At 37.2% G+C, this 22,730-nt stretch overlaps 1 protein-coding gene across 39 annotated transcripts in view; it reads left to right on the top strand.

Moving 5' to 3' along the window:
- ptprda (protein tyrosine phosphatase receptor type Da) overlaps positions 1-22,730 on the top strand; it is a 945,911-nt gene that overhangs the window by 890,209 nt on the left and 32,972 nt on the right. For 19 of the 39 annotated variants that reach the window (XM_089127357.1, XM_089127359.1, XM_039669483.2 and 16 more), the window contains 6 exons: positions 2,802-2,962; positions 7,143-7,157; positions 7,340-7,452; positions 14,781-14,822; positions 15,260-15,357; positions 20,361-20,484. In XM_089127357.1, coding sequence (XP_088983483.1) covers positions 2,802-2,962; positions 7,143-7,157; positions 7,340-7,452; positions 14,781-14,822; positions 15,260-15,357; positions 20,361-20,484 — 553 coding nt within the window. The remainder of the gene's footprint in view (positions 1-2,801; positions 2,963-7,142; positions 7,158-7,339; positions 7,453-14,780; positions 14,823-15,259; positions 15,358-20,360; positions 20,485-22,730) is intronic. The other 20 variants (XM_039669504.2, XM_039669501.2, XM_089128043.1 and 17 more) reach the window with 5 other exon arrangements.

Here is a 22,730-nt window from a genome sequence, read left to right as displayed (position 1 = left end):
ATATTTGGTAACACTTTACAATAAGGTTCATTAGTTAACTACACTAGTTAATATTAGTTGATTCAATTCAAAAGATATATATCTGTTATTATTATTTAATGAACCTCAGCTAACATGAACAATGAAAAGTTGTATTGTATTAATGTTAACAGAGGCACATAATGCAACAAATGTGTTGAACATTAATGTTAGTTAATACATTAACTAATTTTAACTGGTGGAACATTATTGTAAAGGGTTATCAATATGATAATATCCTTAAAACAAGATGCAGTTATAAAACTGTGAATACATCTAATTTTTCTAAGCATTAACCACACTAATCTGAACTGTATTTGTACTTAAGCTTAATTCAAGATAAACTCTGAACACCATGCTTATTATCGTTCACATTTTTATCCTCAACTAAATGTATCTTGTTTCAAGGATGTATAAATATTTATCAAAAATACTGATGAATAAAATTGTTGTATGCCTGGGGGCCAAATCTCCTTTGTCTTTTGCCCAAACGATCGCTGACATTGGTGTCAGAGTCACATGATTCGGTCAGAGCGAGAACACCAGGCTGAACTCTATCAGCACACAGCCTGCTGGGAATAAGAGCTGTCTGTCTGTATCTCACAGGGAAAGCCCTGAAGAGCTGTCAGCAGCGGGACTGTGAGATAAACGCCTTCTCTTTAATAGCAGCAGAGTCTTATCAACTCCACTGCAGAGAGACAGACACGCACACATACAGACAGACAGACTGAGGAATGATTAGCTCTGTGAAAGCAGTGAGACTGCATTCACTGTCCACTGGAAAGACAAAAACTCAGACAGTAGAGATAGAGGTAGTGACCAAACCTCATATAGCTATTCATGCGACACGTTCCGCTCTGTGTTTACACTTTCCTCCATGTTTCTTTGTCAATCTCATGTATAAATTGGATAAAGTACTTGTACAAAACTAGAAACATTGAAAGAAATTAAAAGAAATGAACACTTTTATTCAGCAAGGATGCTTTGAATTTATCAAAAGTGACAGTAAAGACATTTATATTGTTACAAAAGTTTCTATTTAAAAAAAAAAATCTTGTTATTAATCATCAAATAATCCTGACAGGTATCACGGTTTCCACAAAAAATATTAATTAGTAACAACTGTTATTAACTTTGATAATAATAAGAAATGTTCTTTGAGCAGCAAATCAGATTTTTTTCTGAAAGATCTTGTGACACTGAAGACTGGAGTAATGATGCTTAAAATTCAACTTTGCTTCACAGGAATAAATTTACATTTTACAATATACAGTATGGAACATGGAAAACAGTTACTTTAAATTGCAATAATATTTCACAATATTACTGTTTTTACTGTATATTTGATCAAATAAATGCAACCTTGGTGAGCAGAAGAGAATTATTTCAAAAACATTAAAAAAATCATAATCATTTTAAACTTACGAACTGTTTGGCAGTATATGTCTCATAATATTTCTGAATATAATGCCTGAGAAACGTTTGTGTGTGTGTGTGTGTGTGTGTGTGTGTGTGTGTGTGTGTGAGTGTCTTGCGTCTAATATCTCTGTTTATCTGCTTGTGCTGATGATTTGAGAGTAAATTAGATGCTAATCACTGAATGTAGTAGGTAACTCACATCACTGAACACAAGGCAACACACACTGATGAATTTTGCATTAATCAGAGTCATAACAGGATTTGAGACCTCTGACAGTGTTTTTATATAATCATATTTATATAGTTCCGTTTAATTGTTTCCGTTAATTGTTTCTAGCACATTCAGGCTGTTTGACTGTGTACTTGAATAATAATATGTTGCCATTGATTGCAAGGAACCTGTTTTAGAGAAACATGCCAGAAAAACTAATGTGATAATAATGTGAGAATAATTCATCTATTCACATAGAAAAGCAGTTTCTCCTTAAAGTAATGATTTAGGCACTTCACAGATCAAATAACAAACTCTTCTTCTGCTGAATAATTCATGTAGTGCTTTAACACTAGGTCAAGATGCCATGATGGTCATTTTGACCATTTAGAATTTTATATCTGCACTTTGATGGAAAAATTATTTTTGTGGTATTCTTTTGTTACATTTCCCACGGTTGACCTTTTGTCTCTTTCACTGTTAACAGAATATCTAAATAAGATACTTTTAGTTGTTATTTTTTTGTTCTGAGTTCTGTTGAATGGATATGGAAATATAGCCTATCTGTTTTGAATATGCGATAATAACGGTAGGCTACTAATGAAATTGTCATTTATAAATGTATAATTAAACTTGTTTAAATGTACAGTTTGGTGTTGTTTTGTTTTTAAAAGATATCCCAATGCAATGAATGCATTAAACTTTCAATTACGTATTCATCTTTAAAGATAGTTTGTAATCTAGCGGTCAAATTGCCACTTGTGGGAGTCCTAGTAGTTATGGAATTCTGGCTCTTCTAGTGTTAACAAATCTACATTGAAAACAATTTGAAACAATTTGTATTGTATAAAGCACTATAGAAGCATTGAAACAATTTGTATTGTATAAAGCACTATAGAAGCATTGAAACAATTTGTATTGTATAAAGCACTATAGAAGTAAAGACTTGACTTGACTTTGAAACCCTCTGCTACTCTCGTACCATAGATGCCAATTGTATGTGTTACTTTAAATAATATTTCAGGGTTTTTGTTTGTTTGTTTGTTTGTTTTCGTCAAGCCAAGGGACATGAAATGATTGTTTTATGTGGTAATCAACATCAAAAAAATCGAGCAATTCAGATGACACTGTTGTTGTTTGGGTTTTCTTTCAGATGCTGTACGCGGCAAGTCCATACTCTGATCCGGTGGTGTTTGCTGATATCGACCCACAGCCCATAATCGATGAAGAGGAGGGTCTGATCTGGGTCGTGGGGCCTGTGCTGGCCGTCATCTTCATCATCTGTATTGTCATCGCCATCTTGCTGTACAAGAGGTAGAAACTGTGTAGAAACACACATTCTCAATAACCCTTTGCACATTATTTGACTTATAATCTGAAGTATTTCAGTATTCTCCGTGAAACAGTGAAAATAAAAAGAAAAGTATGGTCGCTGTTGGTTAACATTATCTAAAGGACACAATTGTTGAGCTATTAGGGTGAAAGATTATGAATACAAAGTGGTCATTGCAATAACATTTACTGATGAATTATTCTCAATAAGAGCTGAAATTTGGGTTAAGAAGGTCATTTGAATTGTTGACTTTAATCCATTTTGTGTATATGTGTGTTTATGCAGTTATGAATTGTACATATCTTCAGTAATCTGTGGCCCTCATTTGAATATAGACTGATCTGATCATCTGCTAAAAATTACAGTCAGGCTTTGAGTTGAACATCTATTGTGATGAGGTCCTTCATATATCCAGGGTTATTTGATGTCTTCTGATGGCAGATTTATTTGTTAATCACAGAATCAATGTCACGGGCTCATGCACACATCTCATAGTGTAATATTACAATGTCAACAGCACAACACACTCGCTGCCCATGATGCACCAATTCAATCCAAACAAACAGTTTCACATGAGCAATTCCTGCTGTCAAGACAGTGAAGTACAAACCTGTAAATATCAGGGTATTAAAACAGATTTTTCTGCCATGCTTGGAAAAGCCATAATAGTTTTAGTGATTATGTTATATTATATTATTAATACTTTTATTCAGAAATAACATTAATATGATTAAAAGAGACAGTGAAAACATTACAAAAATATATATATATATTTCCAATACATGCTGTTATTTTAATCCATTCTATTTATTAATGAATATTTATAAAAGTATCACGGTTTTTTTTAACATTGGAAGGATTTCTAAAGGATCATGTGACAATGAGTCATGATGCTACATTAAAATCTTACAGACCCCAACCTTTTAAACAGTATTCCTTATTAGTTTTATAACTAATTTTGCTCATCAGATAGGTCAGGGCTTCTCAAAGTATTTTGAATGGTTCTTTCGTGACCCAAAGTCCTGTTGGCACACTTCAAAAACCCAAAATTATTTGAGAAACAAGACTTTGTGAGATCAAGAGTTTTTTCTCACACCACCAGTTGCACAGTGGATCTATGTCTTAACCCCCTGGGGACCAACGTGTATTTGGGGTCCTTGAGATGTTCTGACATGCCCTGACATCTGTGCTTTTCTAAGCTGCTTATAAACACATGAATGGCACAGGTGAAATTACAGCACAAACAGGTCAACCATAATATGTGAGCAACATGCATGTACAGTACATGTTTGTATTTTTGAGAGAATATTGTTTTATGTGTGGTTATTGAAAAAAAAATGAAAGTTTCTGAACTAAGGCCACAAAGTACGTACAAAATAATACTTTTGACTAATGGATGTTGTGGCCTAGAGTTTTTTCTTCACAATGATCTGAAAATCATCCTCCTAATCGTTCACATAAAACTGGGAATTGGGTTATATTGTGAAAAAATTTTTTGTTTACCAAGGCAATATGCGAATGGGCGTGAACAGGCCAGCCCTCATCATGTATAATTAGGTGACTCTCACCTGAGAGAGACAAAGACATGCATAATAATGACACTTTAATTCAGGCGAGTCAAGAAGACAAGAAAAAATTGAAAGGACAACATACATACCTATTTACATATATATTTACACATACACACACACACACACACATATATATATACAGTATATATATATATATATATATATATATATATATATCATAGGGCAATTGTGTAGAATTGGTTCAAAGTTAGAGTTGGAAACATCTTGAAAAGAAAATTATTTTTCCAAATAAAGTATTATTTTTAAAGTAGGCCATTTATATTTTATAATACATATTTCAAAGTTAAGGATTCATTACTTTGATATGTGTATTGCATTAGCTTGCATTGTATAACAGTTGATTAGTTTATTTTTGACAAAACATACTATTTAACACATGAGCAGAAACTGTCTAACTAAAGCTTATTTGATGTCTTTTTTATTGTAAAAATTTTGTAATCTTTTTTCGTCTGTAACAGTAGGCTATGCATCTGTGCGTCCGTTCGTTCACACACCCGATTCATATTTAAACATGAACATTAAACATAAGTCTTTTTCGTTTTACAGATCAGTATTGAACAAATCTCAGTAGTCTATATAGTCTTACTAATGTAGGAGCGAAAGTGAATGAACACCCAGCGCGCGCGTCTGTCTGCGTGCGCATTTAATATTTAAACAGTCTTTGTGCAGTTTACAGACGCTATTCAATAACGTGATGAGAACAAAGCACTTAAGATTAAATGACTTACATCAGCTGCATCCGTGTGCTCCTCCTCGAAAATGAAACAGGTAATTGAGGTCATTTTCCAGGATTATTATGACAGTATTATTGCTCACAGCGCAGCAAGACGAGGTAAAGGTTAGATTTGTGATAAACTGGATGTTTTATCCAGCTGATATATGGGCGTTTTCATGGCTTGCCTCAACATTAGCGTTTGAATAGTGCGCACTCTCAGTGGGTGGGGTCACATTAACACGTCATACGCTATAATTAGGTGAAAGGAAACAGACAGACATCTCTCTTTTTTCATACAGATTACATAAACTAAGAATAGTTGCTTTTTTAGATCAATTACTTAATTTAAAAGCAGGGGCGGAGTGGCACCAAAAAAACGGGAAATTTCGTAGACCACCGGCCCTCGTCGCCGGCACGATTTTAATAGCTGATAGCATTTACAGTTTTATTGATTTAAAAGGAACTTTGTTGTACTATGCTGGAGTAAAGTTCATAAATGGTCGTTCTTTCCCATAGTCATTTCTAAAACTATGTTGGGTGGACTCTGTGCCTCTAGGGGGGTTTGGGGGCATGCTCCCCCGCAAGAAAATGTTGGACATTTTAAGGTTAAATGCATCAATCTTGTGCTCTCTGGGAGATCACAATTAAGAGCTTCAATCCATGAACTGCTCGTTGAACAAAGAAAAAGTATTAATTTGTACCAGGACAATAAAGAGGGCTCAAATATCTTTTTAGTTATGAGAGTCTCAGTCTGCATTACATTATCAATGGTGTTTTAGGATGCCAAACATTTATTATAATAATGTAATAATGATTTATAATTATTCCTATGAGTTACTGTAAAATCCATTTAGCCTAAATGGACTATGTAAATGAAAATGAGTATTTCAAAAGTATATTTTAACCTACTTTACACTACAATATAGGACAATTAAAATACTTTTGTCCTAATTTCTTCACTTGTAAGAAATAAACCATTGAGTTTTTATTTAGGAGAAAACACCAGATGATCGCGTGAGCAAAGTAATCACGCAGCACAAATTGCATGCTATTCTAATGTCAGTTATTAATGGCGCAATGACATATCATGGTTTCAATTTTAGTTTGTTGGCAAAATATAACGCTAGAGGATTCGAACTCGCGTTCAGCGCATCAAAACTGCTTTCAAACACTTCACGCCCTACAACCTACACCACTGAAGCTGTTTCAAGACAGGCGTCTTTTTGCTGTAAAGACAGGCACTTAGTGCAAATATATGCTCCGTTATAGGGCCCCAAGTGCACATGGCGAACTTCCAATAAATACATTTTATCAGACCGGCCCTCGCGGCCTCGAAACACTACCGGCCCACCGGGAAAACTCTCGACTCTCCCGATTGCCACTCCGCTACTGTTTAAAAGAATTTCAGCTTCATAAAGAGAAATCTTTCGTGTCTCTGTGACAAGTATTTAATGAGTTAATTTTCCAGACGCGTTTCAGAAAGATTTTTGCGGAGACAGAGTGAGCTCAAAGTGGACCCTGTTTATTTTATTTATTTTACAAAAACACAAGGTTTTGATGTTAATAAGAGTGTACACAAAAAAGAAGACCCTCTATAGTTTATAATCATGTATTGATTTTATTTATATGACCATTAATGACAGAGTATTTTAAGTCTATGTTGCAGCTATGTGGGAAAAAAAAAACGATCAAAGCCCGGGGATGCGTTTTTGGTCCTCAGGGGGTTAACACAATATATCAGATGAAAATGAACAATTGCAAAAACCCTTCTGAATATCAGTAGAACTGATGAGGAGATCTGAGTTTGTCTTGTATACTAACCTCTGTTTTCCCTTTCTGCTGTTTTCACTGGAGCAGTCAACCAGACAGGTAAGAGCATTAGAAGAACTGTACCTGAGACTCATGCAGTGGTTATGGCACAATAGAGGGCACTGAACTCTAATTTCAATTTCGATCACAAGCGTGTTTGCTTGACCACTTGCAGTGATCCTGTGATAGTCCAAGCAAAGTTAAATTTGTCTTTTAAGTATTATGTTTTTTCTTTTTTTCAGGAAAAGGGCAGAGTCAGAGGCCAGGAAAGGCAGTCTACCCAGCGGTAAAGAAATGCCTTCCCATCACCCCACCGACCCCGTAGAGCTACGCCGTCTGAACTTTCAGACTCCTGGTAAGAGCTGCTTTACACAAACACAAACAAACACAAATCCTCAACCACACTGTCCTAAGAAGCTTCAACAAAAGGTTTTGACTCCTGCTATTTTTCCATGAAGAGAAGTATAATATAAAAAGTGAAGTATAATATATTGAATCATGAGGAGCGTGATAGTCTAGAGCAGTGCTTCCCAACCCTGGTACTCTCAATTCCGGATGTCTCTCTTATCTGATCTTATTTCAGGATTGAATGTCTATAATGACTAACAAGCTGATGAGTTGAATCAAATATATTTGATTAGTGAGACTAACAAAATTTGCATTTTTTGGGGAACTCCGGGATCAAGTTTGGGAATCACTAGTCTAGAACACACTAGCTCTGTTCCAAAACTCAGTGAGGTGCCTACCTAGACAGAATTTTGGATGTCATTGGTGCTCTCCAGACTTTAAGGCTGCTTAAAATGCTTGGGGCAATACCTCAATAAAATTGTGTGGCAGCATTGCATTTTGCCTTTACAGAATGCATTGCGAAATGCTCAGAAACATGTCATCCATATATTTCTGTATATTTCTTTGTCGCTAGCTTTCCAGCAAGATAACATCAAATTGTGTGGTGCTGCCTATGAAGAATATGTCAAATCAATGACTCAAGAGAATCAATTATAGATTCTGCCTATGTAGACAACAAGGCAGCTCATTGGTTTTGGGAGCAGATATACCGTCTCGGTCAGCTTGTAGGGGCCTCTATGTTATTCAGAAACACAGTCTTAAATGAGTCCTTGGACACAAACAGAGTAGAAACGTCAAAAGCCATGCTCTTGTTTTTTCTTAGCATATTTAAGATACAATGTGAAGGCCTGTTAGCCATATGGAGCCGGAAATAGAGAGCAGACCTATTGAGGAACCAGCCTGAGTGCTCACAAACACACAGGACAGGTGCTTTAGGACGGACAAAAGGGCAGAAAATCCCTCTGGACTCAGGAACTGCAGTTTTACTGCTGACCCAAGTACTCCTAGCAACCTGTTTACCTTAACCTTAGTTTACCTTAAAAGCAAAGCCTGTCGCTAACCGAAGCCAGCATAAGAAGACCATGGCGATATATATTCAATACAACCTCTGTTGGTGATTGTATATTCCTTTGGTGAATCAAGACACACACATACACATACATGTAGGCGGGCCATTGTGCTTGAAGTCAGCGGAGTGTGAACGAGGTGTAGAGGAATCTGGAAATTGTCGAGCAGTGAAGCGCTGCTCCCTTCTGACCTTGGTGAACAAGGTGAAGTACTCTCGGTTCTAGAGCAGTCAGCCATGAAGACCTATAGATTTATTTTCTGAGGGGCAGAACAGCGGTGACAACAGTTGCTCCATTAGTTTCTCAGACTACATAACCTGGTGCCAGCGAGACTAGCTCTAAACACAATGAACAGGAGTCCATATGTCTGTCTGTCAGAAACACCTGGGCTTGCAAGTGCAAGACAGATGGACTGAGATAGGTCTAACTGCAGAACCTCAGAACCATACGTCATAGCAGTGTGAGGACGGCAGCGCCAGCCTAACAGCCTGATGCCGGAAGTGGACGTGGCAAGGCATTGCAGTATTTCCATGTTTTGAAATGTTTTAAAGTTTAAAACAACGTTATTATAAATACTTTTTTTAAATGATTTAATTGAAAAGATATATTTAATTAAATAGTAGGCTATAAAAGATAAGAATTATGAATTGTCCCATTAACAAAGGACAATATTACTATTAACTAATGTTAATAGTTTTTTCAAAAGTTAAAATGATACTTTATACATTTGGTTCGTTTGTTGAGTTAAACGATTAACAATATAAATTGACCAGCTTACAAAAACAAAAACAAAAAACAAGGGAAACAAAGCTTGAGCATTTGAACTTATGGTTTAATTGAAAATAATTTTTAATACTCAACCAACATTTTTTTTTTTCATAGACCATACACAACAATTATATGATAGGCTGAAAAAAAAAATGATTCATGTTTTTTTTTTCCTCTGAAATATCAAAAGATCATTGTGTGCTCCTATATATAGGAGAAATATATATTTCAATTCTCATGGTCAGTAAATTTAACAAATGTTGTATGATACTACGCCAACAACAACTTAAATCACAAACCATGATGTACAGTAACCTAACAAAGTGATACGACCCAACTTTAAAACAACAATAGGCCTACATGATCAAGTGCCTTCGTCACAATTGTCACTTAGTCACAAAAATTATTAGCCTATATAGTACTTTTTAAAAAACAGATTGTTTCTAAGCAAGTTTACATGGATAGGAAAATAATTCAACAAAGTTTGTCTTTGCAGATCTAGAACAAAATAGTGTTATAATGGAAGTAATTTCAGTGTTGATTCATTTCTGTTGTAAAAAAGTTTTTACAGTTAATTAATCTATATAGCCATTCTGATGTCTTCGTCCAGCTCAGTTCAGTTCTCATTTAATGGTGTCACCTATCCACGTTTCCATTACCCTTCAAATTGCGCATATTGAAATTGCAAATTGAATACACGCACAATGCAAACACTATTTCGCAAAAACTCTTGTTTATCGTAAAAAAGTTTTTATGCTCGCATGAGGGTTTTCAAGCAATTCGAAAAAGGAATATTGCGCAAAACTGCAATGGAAACAGGTTTTGCGCATTTACAGTCACCTGACAATTAGAAGACACAGGGCTCTATCTTGCACCTGGAGCAAATGACTTTATACACAAACGCATGTATCATTCCTATTTTGCACTATAAAGCGGGATTTTTCCCTCCACAGACGCACGTCAGTAAACTAGGAAATTAACTTGCGCTCCCTGGACGGATCGGCGCAAACATTCCCTGGTGCTATTTTACACTTCCAGAAATCAATTGCGCCACTGACCAGAAAAAACCTGGTCTAAAGTCAGTGGCGCGTTGCGCGTTGTTCATAATGCTATTTTAAGCGCGCATGCTTGGCCATAATGTAGCGGGTGCACAGCGCGCATACAATTTGATTCTCTCATCAACACAGATGCAGCAGTTTTTATTTTTGCAAATCATACATTATAACAAGGAAAAATATTAAAACATGAGGGAAATCATTGTGCTTTACATGAAGATGAAAAAACCTTATTACCCATTTTTTTAAGGCTAATTGTAGTACTAAAGGTCAGTCTCATCGGCTGTGAACGCTCCTGGCGCGCGCCTGGCAAACCCACCGTTATAATAAAAATCGGTCATGCAACATGCGCACCTGTTCTTAAAGGGTATGTTGGATGGCACTCTGATTGGTTTATTTCACATTACGCCCAAACCACACCTATGAATAATGAAGCTACTTCAGACCAACCTCATTTAGATTTGCGCCAGGCGCAAGAGGCATTTATCCCGCCGGGAAAATAGCAACAGCGCCGGGACCCACCCACAAAGTTACTTGCGCTTTGCGCTTTGACACTGATCGTTAAAGATCGTTTCAGATCGTTAAAATAGGGCCTACGGTGTGTTTGGTGTCCATGTCCGCAAATAATAATACAGTATGTCACGATTGTGGTGCAGGCAGACGAAAAGGCAGAGTCCAGATTCCAAATAATACAACTTTACTTATAATATATCTAGCACGGAGACAGGCAGGCAGACGCAAACACAATGTAACATAAGCCATGTTTCCATCGACACGTTTTTATCCGAATTAAGTGATATTGAATGAAAAAAGCCTTGTGGAAACAGGAAAATTCTATGAAATTTCATGAAAATCGACTCAAATGAAATACGTTCGGTCTCATCGAATTTTCTCTTGATCGATATACGGCTAATGCGATAAAAGCTGATGGAAACGTTATTTGCCGAATAAATAATGAATTGCGATTAAGTTTTATGCCCTTTTATGGTTGCAACACGTCAGAAGACGAGTTCATTTCCGGCCAGTCTGTTTGCCCACACATGGCGGATGTCAACAAAGACAGATGTAAGTGGACAAAGCAAAAAGATGCTTCAACCAAAGGGTTTCCGTGAACCACGATCTCCCAGAACTGATGGAGCGCTGTCGTTCCCACACCACAGTCACCTCCGCTGTCGTCGGGCATACGTGCATCGGCATCATCATAGCAATGTTTATAGCGTCGTTGTTTTCTTAGGTTAGTTTTGCTTGTTTTTACGTGGCTTGGTTGAATTCTAATGTAGAATGTGGTCTGTTATTTCTAGTTAACAGACTACGGCGCTGCTAGTATAACACACCGTTGCCATGGACGCAGTTCAGAGACGGAACAGACTATTTTCTTTAGCAGAAGCAATATTCGTTTTTAAGTCAATATTTTGTGTCAAATTATTGATTTATTTATTTATTTGGTTGATTTATATGTAATAAGCAGGATAATATATAGTGAGGCGGTTGTTATAGCGAATACAACCGCCTCGCATACATTATCCCATTCATATGTCGCTATCAGCTGGCACATAAGCATTATTAGCCTTCAACTTGTGAAATATTGATCATTTTTTGGTAGCTGGCGCGATCCGTTTTGTCCAACAAAACTTTGTTTGCAAAAGTTTGCTTGAATGTTGTTCGATTCAGTGCGAAAATAAATGGAAACACATTAAAATGTCTCAAATCAATTCGATATACCAATTTGATCGCAAAACAGCATGTGACGTCATTACGTACAGGTTTTTATTCGCTTTAAAGCCGTTGGATGGAAACACACTTTCACCAGCTTTATCTGCATGAGTTTTTTAACCGAATTTCAGATAATTCGATTGACAAGTGGATGGAAACATGGCTATAGACAACGACTGACAAGGACAGGCTGAACAGAACCAAACTAAATACAAGCATGAATCAAACATAACAAGGTGAAGACAGGTGACACAGATGAACAGGACGATGAACAGGTGGATGATTGAGGGAGTGACTTCAGGTGTGGAGACAAGAGGATCCTGGGAAGTGTAGTGAAGATGACGAAGACAGAATGGTGCAGACGAGGACTGTGACATAATAATAATTATCATCATTAATATAACATGTATTACTTTAGGCTATATACAGAAGACGTTTTTTCCCAAAAAAGGAACAAAGTAATGTGTCACATGTCATTCATTATACAGGGCTAAGATTATCACAAATAAACAAGATTTTGACGCATATCCCAGTGTTTGTGCAGAGTGTGGAGCATCACTGGATGGGCAGCAGGGAATCGTGGGCACGGTCACTTGCATTTTCCTATCAACAGTGGAAGCAACTTAAAATACTCTATCATTTCTGGTCATACAGAAAATAATAATACATTATTCACTACTACTTGTATTTTTGTAAACTCACAATAACAAGAAAATGTTGTGCTTTTGTAAAATAAACTAAAACAATCAGGCGCGCTTTCATGATCTCTGTGAACTGAATCACGAGAACTGAAACAAAATATAACCTATGTAGGCAAAATATTGAAATGTCCACTTTAAAACGAACAAATTAGAATTGAAAACTAATATCTTCTGATTATGTAATAATCCGTATGAAAGTTACGTTTCTCTCTGTAAAGGTGCATCCGCCTTATATGGCCCACTTCCGGCATCAGACTGTCAGGCTGGCGCTGTCGTCCTCACACTGCTATGACGTATGGTTCTGCGGTTCTGCAGTTGGTTAATATGGACCGGAGGGAAACAGTTCACCTTTCTAATAAAAACAGCTTAGACCCGCTTTTTATGGTGTTAGCTTGCTTCTAACACTTTTCACTCTATTGTTCTGTTTTGATGGGTTTAGAGGGGTTTGGGAGGCCAACCAACCAACCCCAAAAACTCACTTCCCCACAACACAATTCATGACACCTCACAATGTATGTTTACTAATTTCCCTCAATTGGATTTCCTCAATCCAATTATAAATTCATTATTTGGGTGCATGTAAACATAGCTAGTGAGTTCATTCTAAGGATTGACATTTGTTGATAACCAAAACCCTTAAAAGTGCCATTGGTTATTATATAGTTAGATGGGGAATCCCATTGTGTTTAAAAAAGCACACAAGCATAAATGAAGAAATGTGGGAAGTGTTGCGAGGTAAACACGACTGTTGATCTTGATGAAAATCCTGACAGAAGCAAAACAGCTTAAAAGCCTGTGTTTAGCTGGAATTAGCCCAAAGTCAAGGTCTGATTTAGGACCATTCAGTGGTTGCGTGCTCATCGTCAGGGTAGTCCGGGAGACTAGTCAACCACCTGCTGGTTTCAAAGAAACCATAAGCTGGTTCAAGCTCAGTTTTCTTCTTGAACCATTTATCTAGTGTCAGAAAAAAAGTAATCGGATCCAAATCATTAACTTGATTCCCATCCATGCACTGCAGCCTGTGTTAGGTTTGATATTCATCTACAACACAAAAATGGAAAGACTCGTACTGTATTCACGTGTCAGGTTTGCATTGCAACATGGTTTCAAGAGCAATGTTCCATGCACTCAATCCTCTCCGCCGCTCTTTATTAGTGGACCCATGCCCCTCTTTCGCAAACAGCCTCTTAGAGAAGCTTTGCATCCTCCATTTTCCCTTCAGGCAGGGGAACGCAGGCTCTCGACAGCTGAAGATCCCTCTCTTCTGTGAGTACGGCCCCTGCATTAGCCCTCCTCTTTTCAAACCCTTAATGCCATCGTGCGGCCACCCAACCCTCCCCCATCTCAATTTTCATCTTGAGGGTGCTTGATGTCGCTCCGACGCGTTTCTCCGAATGGCAGTTTCATTGTCACCGTGGCTGGTAATGGGTCTTGAGAGGCGGTGGATGGCAGCTCTCTCCTGCTGCTTCCATTAGCTAATGCCCTCTTCTATCAGCCCTGAGATGAAAGAACCGCAGTGCCACGTCCAAGCGTACGGACTCTTTTTCTGTGGCACGCAGGCTATTGTTATGCAAACCGGTTATCAGAGAGCAGCTTCTGCTTCTCAACAATTCAAAAGCATCCTCTGCAGTGCAAACACTAGCTCTTTCTCTCACAGACATGCGCCTTCGTTACTGAAGAGAACAAGCAAACACGCACATGATAAACGTGCACGCTATCGTCTTTCTCCTTGTTACATTTGTTTGTTTGTTTTGACATTTGTTTTTGTTTTTTTCTTTTTCTTGGTTTCCTTTCCAAACTTGTTATCCTCATTTCCACATGCTTGTCGTATGTTAGCCATTGGCATGCATGAATTTGTTTTGACTAACAAACTTAAATATAAAGTTGAAGCGTTGTTCCAAACTGTCTATTGTCATTTCAGACTGTGTTTCTACTGCCTCTTTTTAGTTCCGGAAGTGATCGATCACCACATTTGCTTGTTTTTTTAGCGTCAGCTAGTATGATTTATCCCCGTACCGTTTTCCTTTGCAGGTTCAGCCACATCGGTTTACCCCAGTAACCTCCATTTGTCAAGTTAGTCGTTCTTGTTTCTACATATGCCACTGTGTCTGTTCATTTTCTCCAATTGCTCTCTTAATTGTCTCATTTATTTATGCGTTCATCGACTCACACCGCTTTGCCTCTCACGCCAGCGCAGGAGGCGGGGTTTGATATGTCGCATTCTTTAGACTCATGGCCGGCTCAGACTTTAATATCCAGCCCCTAACGTTCTCCTCTATTCCATCTTTCCACCATGTTAAAGCTTGCGGACGAATAACATTCTTCTCTTCATTAGGAATGCTCTGTGCGGCTTTTGTGTCCATTTTCTTCAAGCATGTGGCTGCTTCGTCCAATCATACAGGCCAAATAAAAACCTCACATTCTCCATCCTCTATAATGCTCATCTCTCTGTGTATGCTCAGATTCGCTAGCACTTACATAATGACTCTTTGTTTGCCTCCTGTCCGTAGGGATGGCCAGTCACCCTCCCATCCCGGTCATGGAGCTGGCTGATCATATCGAGCGCCTGAAAGCAAACGACAACCTGAAGTTTTCACAGGAATATGAGGTAATCATCAGCTGTTTTATTTTCTGCAGGGAAACAAGCTGTTTTTGTTCTCAGCCCCTTTTACTCCTAGGTCCCCCTATTATCAAAGGCAATATTTCTGGTATTTTCTGCTGTAATGGCAAACTTTTTTTTTCCACAGAAACTACGCTATTATAAATAAAGTTTCATAAAATGTGTTTTTTTTTTTTGTTTGTTTTTTTTGTTTTTTTGTGTTGATATAGAAGAATCATTTTTGGTTCCCTGAAGAACCTTTCAGTGAACAATTTTAATAAGTGAACCACCTTTCCCATTTTTAAAGGTGCATTGTGCAAGTCTCTAAGTTTTTGCAGAACTATGCCACCTATGGCGACAAGCAAAACTGCAACCCTGATGACCACACGCACGCTTGCACGAGCTCTTCATAACCAAAGAAGCATCAGCCGCACAAATCTTTTGTTACAGTCATAATGTCTTCAGAGGTAATAAAGTTATAAATCTGCAAGTCATTTTAAATATATGAAAGGAAAGGCATTTGAGTAAATTACACACTTATGTGTGTGTGTGTTACATCGCGAGAGCTGATATCACGCAATACTTCCTGATGCTGAGGCCGGCAGCTCGCCGCACTGAAGCTGCAAGTGAGATTTTTCCGCTCACAGGCACCTGGGGGGGTCGAGACGCCCACCATTCAACCCGAAAGAAGTCATATCACCATTTCAATAACTCTGAAGCTGTTAAATTAAGCTAAAATAACTGCATAGTGTCCCTTTAAAAATCAGTTGTCAAATTTCAGCACGTTTGTACTGAAGTAGGAAAAATAACAAAGTTTAGTGAAAAATAATTAATTTACTTTAAATTATGAATGCATTACACAGAAAGCAAGCAAACAAGCGCTCCGTTAATCACTGAAGCTGACAGTTAGCACACTTGCAAAAAGTCCAATTTTAATCTATGAATCTGTCTAAAGTGCACAATAAATCTTTAAATTACAATGTGTATAAATGCTTTGTTTGTTATAATGTGAGGATTTGTGAGCACGTAGTAGGACTTAATCTGGCTCTTGGCAGAAATTTATTTAGTGTTTTGAGGGATATTGAGCTGAGTCTCACAACCAACTGGTAACTTAAACACCTCTGATTGGCATTATTTTCAACAATAATGCCTATGATTGGCTACAATAATCAATGCTGCAAAATCACATTGTACATAGACACAATTGCAGCGATTAACATGCCAGGTTGGGGTGAAGCTGGAGCAACTGACAGCACCTAGCAAGCCTATTACACTGATGCGACAGCCCTGAACAAACCCAAGCAAAATCTAAATCTTTTCGCATACTGCCTGGAACCCACACAAGTACTCACAGTTGGGAATCACTGATCTAAAGCTTTAGAAAATAATCCAAACAACCACTGATTTATGATAACCTTATTTTTTTTCCATTTTTCCCACACCTAAATATATTGCCTACATTTAAACTTGTTTAACATATATTTTAGAAGTGAAAGTGACACATTTAATAAACCGGTCTCTGTTGACCCGTTCCCCCCGCAACAATGCTGATTCGCGCTGGAAACGTTCGGAACAGATACGTTTAGTTGAATGACATTGCATCCCTGTAGTTTGCTTTGTATTTAAAATGATTTACAGCACAGCAACAAACACATAATACACAAACCTATATTTTATTGAAAAAATGCACCAATTCGGCGGTGCTGAGCCTTTTGTTTTCACTATTCTCTCTCACACACATACATACATTCTCTTACGTACATATTTTCTTCAGACATACATTTTGTTCTTACATGCATTTATAATATTAAATGTATATTTTGAATACATTTGCATAAGAGCTAAATGTATGTATGCATGCATTCAAATATGTGACTGAGAGCAGTATTATATGTATGTGAAAGGAGAATGTAAGTGTGTGAAAGCAAAGATATATGTATGTGAAAGGAGAATGTGTGTTAGAATGAATAATGGCTTGTTTGACTCTTCATACATAACTGACAGAAGTAACTACATGAACAAAAACAGATGGTCGTGTTCTTGGCCATGATTTTGCAGTATTCAAATCTTTTTTTTTTTCTTTATATTTGAATCCCAGATTTATTTGAGATTATTTGAAATGTTAAAAGGGTTTACAACAACAAATCGAATGTTTTTCAACATTATTGCTGGTAGTTTTAAGGCCAAGCATCGCTATCACTGTTATTCACACTGATTTGATAAGAAACACCCTGGCAACTGTTCCTGTGCACCGTGTGAAGCGTTCAGACGAACCACCTCTATTCGGTTTTGACCTGATGAACGTTTGATGCTCACAGTCGATATCGATTGTATCGGTCACGCTCACAGCTCCCCACCAACCACAATGAAACCTTTCCTGTCCGTATCTCCCGCCGCCTATCAGCTGTCATTTAACACGCCCCCGTATAGGAAAGGTCAGGTAGGATGTTTCTTGGTGTAATCTTGTTATCTAGTTGGGAGAGACGTGTCGTTGAGATCCCAACATTATGCTCTGTTTTGTTTTCCGACGGGTTGTTATTTGAGTGGAGCATGCAGGGCCATGAGAGCCGGGTTTCGTCACTTTTTTCAGGCCCCTCAGTCTGCGGTTACTGAGCATGAGGTCAGACGTGGAGGTCCGCCAAGACGACTGCCAGAGCTGAGCTAAAACACACGGGATTGTCATTCTGGGGTGATTTTGCATGGGCACGGAAAGTAATTTCAGCAGCACAATGAAGCAAGCGAGTTCACAAGCAATGTTTCGAAAGATTTGGGCAGAATGACGCGGCTTAACTGGAGATTTGTCATCTTTAGTGACGCTTTATGGTGCGGCGCGGCGACTCGCCCTGGTAGAAAAATAGCACCACTATCAATTTATGTTTCTTCATATTGGGCCCCAGTTGTTACACAAACAAGCGCAAGCACTTTACTGTGAAAACTGCAGCGTTCTCCTCTTCTCTCAACAGCCAAACTCAGACTGCAAATGTGGAATATCTGTCTTGGCTATTGACATTCTCAGCGTTTATCGTTTTGCTATTTTGGAGTGTAATTTGTCCAAGTGGGGCTGCGATTTGTTTGCAGTCGTCGGCTCACGTTTGAAAGGGCACATCAGTGGACAAAAGCACCGTTTGAAAGGGAGCACATCTCTGTGTGATCCTTTAAAATCTATTCAAGGCATGAAGACATTATTTTCCCCTCTACGCTTACGGGACCAATTTTCATTCATTCAACGCTCCTCTGAAAACTGTAATTTGAAATTTGTCAACGCGGAGAGCTGGCTCGCAGGCAGATGCGTATCATCTTTTCATTTTCAAAAGACACTGCGGAGACTGAATAATTTCATTATTAAAGTAAATGGGAAAAAATTGCAAACTGCACATAAGATTGACGCTGAGGTCATATTGTGCACAAAAGCTCTTTCACTGGCAGACTCATCCCGCGTTCTCTAGCGCTTTTATGCCGACACCTGTTTTTACTGCTTAGCGCTGAAACCTTCAATCGTGTGACTTCCTGACAAAATGTATAGAGGAGCATCACTGCAGGAAGAGCCATACTGTATGTGGAGTTCATTCTGTCCTTTGTTCATTAGTATATTTTTGTCATTTCATTTCATCCATTCATTTTTTTCAACAATAAATTAATTTCCCTCCCTTTATTAATGTGTTCATTCATTTGTCCATTAATATGTTCATTCATTCATTCATTCATTCATTCATTTTCAACATTTTTTGTCATTTCATTTTATCAATTAATTTATCTTTAATTTATTTGCCTATAAATGGAATATATATGCTTTCTTTCTTTCTTTTTCTTTCTTTTTCTTTTTGTGCTATATTAATGTTTTTGTTAATTGAATGCATTTGTTCATATAAATTATATTTGTTTTGTAATCTATTCATTCATTCATTCATTCATTCATTCCTTTTTCAGTTCATTTCATCAATTAATTTATTAATCACTTTTATTATTTACTCATATATTCATCACTTTAATTATTTACTCATATGAATATTATGTATGCTTTCATACATTCATTTATTTGTGCATCATTTTGTCCAAAGTTACTCCATTCATGTGTTTAACTTGTCAATTTATTCATTAATCTGTTAAATTATTAATTTGATAATTTGCTAGACATGTTATTACCGTTTTCGTTAATTGTTTATAATTATAATCATTTTATCAAAATAAATAAATGGATTAATGCATGCACATTCATTTGTGCATTAATCCGTTCATTTCTGAAAAACAAAATGTGTCCATTTGCTACTCAATGGATTGTTCATTCATTCATTCATTCATTCATTCATTCATTCATTCATTCATTCATTCATTCATTCATTAATTCATTCATTTGTGCACCGATGTCATCTACAATGACAGTGTCTGTAATTCATTGCACATTTATATGTACTAGGATATAAGTTTGTGATAATGAATTAGTGGATCGTTAACTCATTAATTATTTCATTCATTAATTCATTCATTCATATGTGTACCAATGTCATCTATAATGGCAGTGTCAGTTATTCATTGCACATTTATATATACTAGGATATAAGTTTGTGATAATGAATGAATGGATTGTTAATTCATTCATTCATTCATTCATTCATATGTGCACCAATGTCATCTGTAATGACAGTGTCAGTAATTCATTGCAAATTCATTGCTCACATTAGTTACTAGAAGCTTTTTCCCGCGTTTCCCCGCCCAGCACCAGCTTATATTTCTGAACATTCATTCTCATTATATGATGTGTTACAGTCACCGCTCTATTTTTACAGACACTGAATGCTGATCATAACTGCACAGGTCAAGACACGTCTTTCTATTTTAGATGGATATTTTTGGCCATGATGCGAAAAAAAGTATGCTGTGTCTGAGCCAAAGGTTTGCATATGCAGGGTGCAAATTAAATGCATCTGTGTAACCATCAGAGCAAAAAAAAAAAAAAAAAAAAAAAAAGTCAATGTTTTCTCATTAATTAATCTGTTTTCCTCATTTTTCCTTAGTCAATTGATCCTGGTCAGCAGTTCACGTGGGAGCATTCAAACCTGGAGGTGAATAAACCAAAGAACAGATACGCTAACGTCATCGCCTACGATCACTCCAGGGTCCTGCTCTCCGCCATCGACGGTACAATCTTCTCTTCTCATTAGTGTTTGATCATTGTGTCATTTTCAGAACAATTCATAAAATTAATAAAAATAATTAACAAAAAAGTTATGACAAATGTCAAAAAAAGTTATGACAAAAAAATACAAATTGATTAATAAATGTACAAATTATATGTCTGAACAAACAACATTTAATCAGATTTATACTTAAACCACTGTAAAAGAACACAGGTATCTCATGCACATGTAACTCAGTTAGGACAGGTATCTCTCAAGAAACCCCTGTAAACACACACAGGTATCTCTCTTGAAACCCCTGTAAACATACACAGATATCTGATACACATGTAATTCAGTTAGGACGGGTATCTCTCTTGAAACCTCTGTAAACACACACAGGTATCTCTCTTGAAACCCCTGTAAACACACACAGGTATCTCTCATGTACATATATCTCAGTTAGGACAGGTATCTCTCTTAAAACCCCTGTAAACACACACAGGTATCTCTCTTGAAACCCTTGTAAACATACACAGTTTTCTGATACACATGTAACTCAGTTAGGACTGGTATCTCTCTTGAAACTCCTGTAAACACACACGTGTTTCTCTTGAAAGCCCTGTAAACACACACAGGTATTTCATGTACATTTAACTCTGTTAGGACAGGTATCTCTCTTGAGTATAAATCCCCAATTCCGACTTGGAAACAACCAAGCCGACTTGGAGATCAGGCTTGTGCACAATTCAGAATTGAATTGAGAATGACTGTTGAATTCCTATTCAATTCTTGAATTAGGGGCCAAGCCCCGAAGGGGCTGAGGCACCTATTGTATCTGTTGGTTTTCTTATTATTATTCCGCAAATGGGAGTCTATGGCAGCCCTATGAACCGTAAGTAGGAAAATGATGAAATTTGGCACACTTGTAGTGATGCTAATGAATAGTAATTGTACCAATTTTTGACCCTCTAGGACCAACTCTATAGCGCCACCAGCAGTTCAAAAATTCAACATTGAAATGGTTATAACTTTTGAACCCTTTGCTCTAGAGACATGAAACTTAGTACACCTGATTCCTCTCATTGTGCTGATCAAAACCAATACTGTACATTAAGACCCCGCCCAATACAGTAGTGGCCATTTTGAAATACAGTTCTCAGTTTTTTCGCTACTCCTCCTTCATATTTTGTCCAATTTTCTCCAAACATGCACTCAAATGATCTTTGGGCTGAGCTGCATAAAAGTACTGTTCCCATTTTTTTTATTCATCTTTGTTCAAAAGTTATGCTGTCGCAAACTTAACGAGGTCCACCCAAAATTGGCTAAGAGGCTGTATCTCGGCAAAGAAAATTGGTAAGCTTCATCGGAACCATGTTCTGAGGTCCCATGCCAAATTTGGGAACAGCGCCACCTACGGGTCGTGAGATATGCAAAATTGCTATTTTGGCCAATAACTTTTGAACACTTTCTCAGAAAATCATAATTGTGGTATCTACGGATTCCTTGCGTCATGCCGAATCCGTGGATATTGACGTTGCCATGATGGGATGTACCCTGTGTCCGCCATTTTTAATTTTGTCATAATTTGGAATATCTTTTAAACTATTTGAAATTTCTTCACCAAATTTGGTATAAATCACCATTCGCATGGCCCGGAAGTACCTGAGAAGTTTGGTCACAGCGCCACCTATTGTTCCAGAGATATCATTGTTTTTTGAAAAAAACGCTTATAACTTTTGCTAACATTGCTTTAAATTTGATTTCTATATTTCAAAATATTCCTTGGGTTACGCCGATTTCAACAATATGTCATATGTTACTTTTAAACAATGTGACTGGCCGCCATATTGAAGCGAATATGAAACAGTTTTTTCGCTACTCCTCCTTCAAATTTTGTCCAATTTTCTCCAAACATGCACTCAAATGATCTTCGGACCGAGCCGCATAAAAGTACTGTTCCCGATTTTTTTTATTCATCTTTCTTCAAAAGTTATGGTGTCGCAAAATGAACAAGGTTGACCCAGAGTTGGATCAGAGGCTGTAACTTGTGATCAGTTTGTCACAAAATCATAAAATTGGTATCTATCGGTTCCCTGCGTCCTGTCGAGTCCAAGGATCTGTATTTTGCCAGGATTGAATATGAATAAAAATATAAAGGTTTAAAAAGTTACATAGTGTTGATTTAAAACAAGAAATTAAGTAAGAAAAATAAACTTAAAGGGTTAGTTCACCCAAAAATTACTCAACCTCATGTTGTTTCAAACC

The sequence above is a fragment of the Pimephales promelas genome, chromosome 1 (genome assembly GCF_988280905.1).
Source record: "Pimephales promelas chromosome 1, fPimPro1.hap1.1, whole genome shotgun sequence".
In the NCBI taxonomy this organism is placed as follows: Eukaryota; Metazoa; Chordata; class Actinopteri; order Cypriniformes; family Leuciscidae; genus Pimephales; species Pimephales promelas.
The sequence above is the reverse complement of the archived record's forward strand: the minus strand, read 5'-3'. Positions and strand labels throughout refer to the sequence as shown.